This window comes from Galeopterus variegatus, unplaced genomic scaffold, assembly GCF_000696425.1.
Source record: "Galeopterus variegatus unplaced genomic scaffold, G_variegatus-3.0.2 Scaffold14001, whole genome shotgun sequence".
Lineage (NCBI taxonomy): Eukaryota > Metazoa > Chordata > Mammalia > Dermoptera > Cynocephalidae > Galeopterus > Galeopterus variegatus.
Window position 1 is genome coordinate 31,512 of NW_007740112.1, and position 8,243 is coordinate 39,754.

The following is an 8,243-nucleotide window of genomic DNA, read 5'->3' on the forward strand; positions in this document are numbered from 1 at the left end:
ATAACTCAAAATAATTCTCACTATTGCATTGTGTGTCTTGGTCATCACAAATATATCTTTATGTGTTTCATAGGCATTGCTTTAATATTGGTGAAACAAACCCCGAATCTGCTACTTGAGGGAGATTATAATTTAATGAATAACTCAAAATAATTCTCACTATTGCAATAACAGATTTTTCATTGAGGCAGATACAATTTTGAATGCATGGTTCTTTATTTAAACGCACATATATATACACAATGATGACAAAGGAAAACACTGCAGAATTTAGCACAATGGCTGCATGCATTGATAGAATGGGCAGACTAGTTTTATAGGATGAAATATGGGTACACATATATACACAATGATGACAAAGGAAAACACTGCAGAATTCAGCACAATGGCTGCATGCATTGATAGAATGGGCAGACTAGTTTTATAGGATGAAATATGGGTTGAAAATAGGAAAAGACTGGAGAACAAGTTTCATTTCCCATCACCACATGGAAGGGTCTTCAAGCCTGTAAAATATAAGAAACAATGCATGTAAGAGAAGATGCCCAATGTCCTGGAAGGCTTGCAAGTGTGAGACATTTGGTTCTGAACTGAAAGATGATCAGAAACTTCTGAAAAGCCTCCTGTTGCCATTCCAAAGAGGAGGCCATGTGGAATATCAGAACGTGAGATGGTGGCATAATGTACAAAGACACAGCTGAGTAGCTTTCACTCATCTTAACAGAAGTCTCAGACAAATCCCAGGGGGACTATTTAAAAGGCTCTGTACATATCAAAGGAGCCGAAGAACTTTGCAATATTTCTGAAGATCAAAACTACAGGAATCACATGAAACTGTAAGAAGAAAGTTATTGTTACTCAACTCTGAATATGCCTCCTTTGTTTTCCTGAAAGCCTTTTTAAGCAGTAAGATGCTATTTATTAGGTTATAAAGAGCCCTTTTTTAATAAAATAGCACTCACAAGCAACTTCAAGGCTGTCGAGTTTTGTCTCCGAGCTGTGCATGACTGAGTCTGTCAATCAGGGAGCAATTAACTTTATTTTATGCACCGAGTGTGTGACTTTGTGCCACAAAACAAAGGATCTGGGTAGGTCTGGATTGTTATTTTTCTGACCCTAAGCAGATATAGCCTACTCTAAACTTTTTACCACGGAAAACATCATATGCATGTCAATGAAACATGAAAAGTCATTTATTGCATAGTATTAAAAACAACCCTTATGAATTTTCCACCTGCTTCCCTTGCACATTCTGTTTAAGGCCAGACTGGAACCACCAGGGACAAGAGCATTGGAACTTTATTCCAGTTCGAATTGTTGCTTTCCTCAGAGAAAGCAAACCTGACAACTGTATTCTTGTACCCTTCACTCTGTCTGGCCATTTCACAAGAAAACTGAGGGAGGGAGGGTGGGAGGGAAGGTGATCAGTCATCCCGTTGATTCTCTAGGGAGAATGTCAGTGAAGAGCGACATTCCAGTCACCTTCACTGAGCAAGTGTTCTAGTGACCTCTTCTGGGGAACTTGGTTCTTGACGTTGTAGAGCTCTGGGTTGAAGGCAGCCAAGCTACCACAGACATGGGTGGACCATGTGCATTGTGATCTTTCTGTGTAGAGGTGGGAAGCCAGGACAGAAGAGGCACAGGGCGATGAAAATGGAGAAACAGTCTTCTTTTTAGCAGCCCTCATGTCCAGTAGGCACCAGAGAATCCTAGCCCAGTGTTTAATGCTTGGGCTGGGTAGTTAGCACAGCCTTATAACACCAAGGTCATGGGTTCAGATCACCATACTGGCCAGCTACCAGTATAAGGGGGGAAAAATGAGAGAGAGAACCCAATGTTTAACACTTAGATATTGGTAGGCACCCCTTCCCAAGATAGATCCACATCTAAGAAAGTCCTGTGGCCACAGATAAGCTCCAAAGAATAATATGTCATTCAGCATTCATTCATAGAATGTAATAAATTACTACATGATAGCAGTTGAACTAAAATATGTCAAAAAGCAATGAGGAGCACCTGATTTATCTACAGTTTCATGTAAAACCAGGAAAGCTAGAGTAAAATCCATAGGGTCATTTCCTAGGACATCTAAACACTCACCATAGTATATAAAAACTAAAGATTATCCAAGCTTAAGATAGACAGTTGGTCATTTTACTTTAGAGTTGGGGACTCAGTCTATGCTCCCCTAATTCTAACAATTTCAGAAATTCTATACAGAGTAATTTCTGAGCTAAAAATCACTTGTGTTTAAAATTTTCAAAGGAGCATCAAGTAATCTGGGCTACAACATGTTACCCCACAAAAGTTTAGAGATTTTATAATGGGTACATGAAAAGAAAGGTCCTTCCTGCCCGGTTCTCCATGTTCATTTCTGCCCAAATCCTCCCGAGTCTGATGCCTCCCACCAGGCAGCTTTTTTAACTTTCTTCCCCTGGGCACTTTGAGCTTTGCAACAATGTCCCCATCACAAGCCTTGTCATACCTAGTTCTGGGAACATTTTCCGTGCTTTCTCTCATCAAGAGGTCTGAAATCAGTGTCTCTGGGCTAGATCGTTTTCCATATCTGAAGAAGAAAAAAAAAGGAAAAGTCTTCTAAAACAAGTTTGGAATAGTCATAAAAACCTTTTGAAAAAAACAAGATAGTCTCCCATTTGGGATATTAAACCTAAAAGTTATTTTCAGCTGTTCATCTGCTAACAAATAATCTATGCATATGAAGCATATATTATCAGAAACATGATCATAAATATGATTTCAAATTATACATATATATTTAAATTTGCTTAAATACTTAATAAATAGCTTAGATTTTTTAAACCAAAATTCCTAGTCAAATTCTTGCCTCGTTATACTACCACAAATAATATACATACTTGCATATATGAGGGTACTTCGAAAGTTCATAGAAAAATAGAATTGAAACATACTATGAATCTTTCCAGGAACTTTTTGAAGATCCTCATATATACTTTTACAACTAGGTGACAGGAAATTTTAAAAATTGAAGTATGATTTAAAATGTTTCCATAAGTAGTTAATTGGCTACAGTTCCAATGCTACATGGCAGTTTGAGTCTTAACAAAGAAACCAGATGACAATTCAGAAACAGCCCTAGGAAAAAAATCAGATGTTCTAGACCCACCTGTGTCTTTGAATTTCATTATTCTCACTTGTAAAAACAAAGTCATAACCTCTGCTTAAATCAGAGTCTTTGTGAAAATCCAATGTGAAATCTGTCACAATGCTTTGAAAGTGACAGTGACACGTAAATGCAAGTTACTGCTATTGAAATACAGAGCCTGGGTCCTATATTTTCCATATTTATTTGAGGTACCAAAAGCTAAAATCCTTCTCTAATGCTTTGATTTTAACCTGTCCTGTAAATATGAAGGAATCCTACTGGCTCATGAAGATGTTTTTGTTTTTTTTCTCATGTAACGGGATATGGATGGGACAATATCTGAATGTGTGTAGGTAGTGTTTACACTACCTACTCCATAACAGTGCTAAAGGGGGTCACAAGTCTATACCAAATTGCCTTTTTTAAAGAGACCATTTTCCCCTTTCTCAGAAGAGGCATTATACACCAGCAGCCACTTTGTTTACAGATAAAAAAAAAATTAGCCTGGCATGGATTGATTAACTAATAGGTACAACAGGGGACAAAGCTGACAGAGGGTATACTCTAACTGCCTGTCAAGCACAATTAAATATAAATTTTTTGGAAAGATCTCCTACTATTGTTCCTTTGTTGAGACTCAAGGGAAGCAAAAGCAAACAAACAAAAAGGTCCCTTTTCCACTCCCATCATTTGTAAGATTTCCTCAAAGATTTTCTGGATTTGTGATATCCGACTATAGACTGCTGTTTATACTTAGTTTTTCTGTCCATCGGTTGATTTTGCTAATCTTAAAACTCTTGGGCAACCTTAACTCACGTCTCTTCATCATGCTCCAGAGAGTGAAAGAACTGGCAACTATTTTCTCCAATTTACCAGTAAAGAACCTAAATCTGTAACAGCAGGATTTGCATAGTCACAAGCTAGCATCCAGGACAGCACTGTTCACTCTCCTTCCTTCTCTAATTAATTCTGGATTATCCTTCTTCTCTACAATGCTTTAACTTTCAACGATTGCATCTCTGGGGCAAAGATTTTCAAGCCTGGCTGCACACTAGAATCACCTGGGGGGTTTTAAAAACCACTATAAATCTCAGGTCCCACCCTCAGTTGGTCAGGGGTGGAACTCAGGATCGTATACATAGAAAGCTCCCCAGGTAATTCTAATGTGCAGCCAGGACGGAGAAACACTAATCTAGGGCTGAGTTTCTCAACCCCTGGCTGCACACTAGAATCACCTGGGGGGTTTTAAAAACCACTATAAATCTCAGGTCCCACCCTCGAGAGTCTGATTTAATTGGTCAGGGGTGGAACTCAGGATCGTATACATAGAAAGCTCCGCAGGTAATTCTAATGTGCAGCCAGGACGGAGAAACACTAATCTAGGGCTGAGTTTCTCAACCTTGGCACTACTAACAACATCTTGGGCTGAATAATTCTTTGTTCTGAGGGGCTGTCCTGCGCACTGTAGGATGTTTAGCAGTATCCGTAGTCACTATACACTAGATGCCAGTAGTGCCCACCTCCAGTTGTGACAACCAAAAATGTCTCCAGAGCATAAAATCACTCCAGTTGAAAACCACTGGTCTGGGGGGACTATATAAGCAAAATGTAGTAGAGCCACACTCTAGAATAAACAATGCAGCTTTCAGAAGCAATGAACCAGCGGTACATACAGCAACAGGAACACAGCTTAAAAACATGCACTGAGTGGAAAGAAAAAAGAAGAAAGAGAATGATTTCAGATTACCATTCATGCCAAATTAAAACATTCACAAATGACACTACTTTTCAAAAACACATCCATGTGCATATGAGTGTCAGTGGTGGGAAGGCAGTGAGTGCAGAATGGAGGAGATGGCACAGATTATGAGCCTCCATGGTTTCTGAGAAGGAATTTATATGAAGACGATGAGACAGGAAACTCTGCCTCAGGGACCAGGTCGTTCCCATCTAACCTGAATCTCTCGCTATGAAACTCAAGTCCTTTCCCATACTTCATTCTTATCAAAGATGCTGGACATCACACTCACTTTTGATGGTATTGTCAACACCCAAGGAAAATCAATAGGAGGGCTCCAATTCCATAACCACCTCCCTTGCCCCCAAAAATTAAAGCTTTCATGAAATGTCCTTAGTTTCATGATCTGTAAAATGGAGATGATTACACTTACTTCAAATCTTTGGGGTAAAGATCGAATGAAATAAGGCCTGAGAAAACATTCTGAAATGCTAAAGCTTTATACAATGGTAAAGATTTATAGCAATCATCTTTGTAAAAAATAGGTTCTACTGTATATTATGCTATAACTAACTAAGTAGCAAGGGTTTTCCTGGAAAAAAGAGTAAATATATTTTTTATTTATACAAGTTGTTTCTCTGATCTGTATGATGGCATAAGCAAGAATCTGAAGCAATTAACTTTCTGGGAAGTCTATTAGAATATAAAATATTATCGCTTTTCACTAATTAAAATAAGATTTCAAGGTATCACAAACCAATATTTAATTCTGAGATTTTCATGTTTTTCTGATTCTATATAAATTGAGACTTTTTCAAAAGCTTTTCAGAATGTCATACAACTTCTTGATGAAACAGGAAAAAAAGAAACTTTATTTTAGAAATATAAATTCTTCCCCTTTGGATCCTTTCCAACTATTCCCTGACTTGTAAACAGTAAAAATATGTTTTTTAAAAAAACACACCCAAAGACAAAAAATCAAATAACAAACAAACAAAAAAACCCCACAATACTTTAAAATACAATTTAAACATGTTAAATAACATTAATGCTCCTAAAGGATTCATACTTTATAGCTGATTAAGGTCATTGATCTCAGTAATTAGAATAAGATACTAAATGAATTAAAACTAAGATGAATCAATTTTGAAAACAAATTTTAAATCCTATATTACTTGTAAAATACTTTGGATTTCATTTTTCACTTAATATTCAGTGTCGAGAGTGAAAATGTGGCTTTTTATTTTGACTTTCGGGGGATTCGGAATAAAGTTTACGATTTTTCAGATTTCATGTAATCCCTGGGTTCATCTTAGACTTACTAGACTGATGTCAGTTTCTTCTTAATAAAGCTCCAAGTGGGCACTTTCTTTTCACAAGTCACCTGCTATAAAATGGGGAAAGTTTCTGCATTTTAGATTAACTATTTTAATGCTAAATCTGTCATTATTGGGACTGAGATTTTCAAGTATGGGGCAGAGGCTGTATAAAACCAGGGCAAAACACTGTATTTACCCTGGGCAGGTTGGAAAGTCTGACCATGTCTTTGGCAGCCCAGCTGTTTCCTTGCTGGTTTTCTTTGGTGGTGGTTTTGTTTTTCCTAGACACCCTGCTTGCCCTTGCCCCTCTAGCATTTCCCCGGCGTCCTCCTGCCCCTTTCACCGGGCACTTTCCCACCTTGGTTTCTAGACGGCTCTAAGAACAAAGAAGACAAGGGGTGGGTGGGAGGAGATGTCCAGCCACACAGCCTGGGGAACCTGAACCTGGCGATCAAGACTTTGTGACTGTAGTTGCAGAAGAAAAGTACCCAGTTTGCATCCTGCACATTTTACCTAGAGCTGAGTATGTGCTTGACACTGGCCTACCCTAGAATATAGCAAAGAAAAAGACAGGGGTCCCCTAAGAACCTCGGGATTTCTGGGTGTGCAAGCAAGGCGCTCCCCGAGTCGGTCCCGAGGAGCCCACCCACCTCTGCCTGGTAATGAGGTTGATGTAGTGTCGCAGCGCCGAGTAGTATCTGGCCATGTCCTCCGCCGGCGCGTCCTCGCCCGGGTTGTCCGGCTTGGAGGGGTACGCCTCGGCCAGGGCACCCAGGCACACGAGCAGGGACAGGGCGAGGGTCAGTCCAGACAGCCCCAGTCGCTTGCTACCCAGCATCTGCGGGCACAGAAGTACAGTCGAGGAGGCGTGGGGACTCCGAAGACACACGCCCCGCCATCCTCTGACTCCTGCGTCCCTCCGCCTAATACCGAGCGCGACCCCCAATCACCTCTCGTCCCATCCCGCACAGAGAACCCGAGTTTGGCCAGCACCAACCACCCCGCGGGCTCAGGACACCATCTGCCGCGGCCCGGCCCCTCTGCTCCGCCCGAAAACTTCGTGCAACTTCGTTCCAAGTCGCAGGGAGGAAGGGTCGGGCGGCGAGAAGCACAGGGTGGGGGCCCGGCCAGTTCAGACGTTTATACAACAGAGTTCGAAGTTCCTCCGTCTGCGTGAAGGGACGATCGCTTTCCTTCCCCTCCCCCAAACCCTCATTCGGAGGAGAGAACTCTCTTGTAACTTTTGGTCTGCCTGGCTGCAGGGGCTCGACAGCGACGGCTGACATTACCTCGGGGTGACAGTTATGGTGGGTGAGGGGGGAAGAGAATTGCTCCCGGGCCAGCCGGTCTCAGTTGGGACCCCGAGGATCCCGGGAGGTGGCAGGGCGCGAGGCTCCCGAGCTCCGGCGATTCCTCGCTCGGAGGCGCTGCCGCCGGGGAAACCTGCTTCCCGCGCATCGCTCTCTGGGCCTCCTGGCGGCGACCCCCGGGGAGGTAAGGGACCCATGTTCTTCCTCCACATCCGCCAAAAGATAACCCAGAGGGACCGTCCCAGCCGGGAGGGGCCGGGAGAAGCGCGGATGGACTATCAGAAGGGACTAGAAGGGGCCAGTGGAATCTGGGGAGCCGGGAGCGGGGAGCGGGGCGCGCCCCACCCAGGGACCCAGGGCTGCTCAGAGGGCGAGACGGATCCCAGGCAAGTTCACCGGCGTCCCCCTTCGCTCTCGCCCATAGCTAAACGGGTCGCGGCACTCACGGTGGCTGGCGGGCGGGCGCGGCTGGGCGGCGAGTGCTCGGCTGTCGGGCGCGCCTCCTCTCCTAGGGGTGAGCGCCAGCGGATGGGTGCCGACCGCGGTTTGCAACTGGGCTTTTATGGCTCTCCCCCGCCGCCGCAGGAGGGGCCTTGAGCAATCACGCTTGGGTGACTCCCACCCGCCACCTCCCGCCCCCGGGGGGCGGGGGGAGAGGGCTGGAGCGGCTGCCGCACGGGTGTGGGCTTCCGGAGCCGCGCGCACTCCAACTCTCCCGCCCCCGGCCGCGCGCAGCGGGGCCCAGCCCCGCG

The 8,243-nt window shown here is 43.5% G+C and overlaps 1 protein-coding gene across 1 annotated transcript; it reads right to left on the reverse strand.

Moving 5' to 3' along the window:
* Positions 1-201: 201 nt before the first annotated feature.
* On the reverse strand, positions 202-8,045 carry NPY (neuropeptide Y). Its single transcript, XM_008563557.1, has 5 exons — positions 7,938-8,045; positions 6,832-7,019; positions 2,486-2,566; positions 345-506; positions 202-235 (listed from the first exon to the last, which is right to left on the reverse strand). Exons 2-4 carry the CDS (start codon positions 7,017-7,019, stop codon positions 482-484), a joined length of 294 nt encoding a protein of 97 aa, XP_008561779.1. The 5' UTR covers positions 7,938-8,045; the 3' UTR covers positions 202-235; positions 345-481.
* Between the last annotated feature and the right edge of the window lie 198 nt (positions 8,046-8,243).

Excerpts from the sequence above, each read along its gene's own strand:
- NPY (XM_008563557.1), bottom strand. The coding sequence starts at position 7,019 with ATGCTGGGTAGCAAGCGACTGGGGCTGTCTGGACTGACCCTCGCCCTG. Across the intron at positions 2,567-6,831 it reads AACCTCATTACCAGGCAGAG|ATATGGAAAACGATCTAGCC; the intron begins GTGGGTGGGCTC and ends TTTCTTCTTCAG. Across the intron at positions 507-2,485 it reads GAAAATGTTCCCAGAACTAG|GCTTGAAGACCCTTCCATGT; the intron begins GTATGACAAGGC and ends TATATTTTACAG.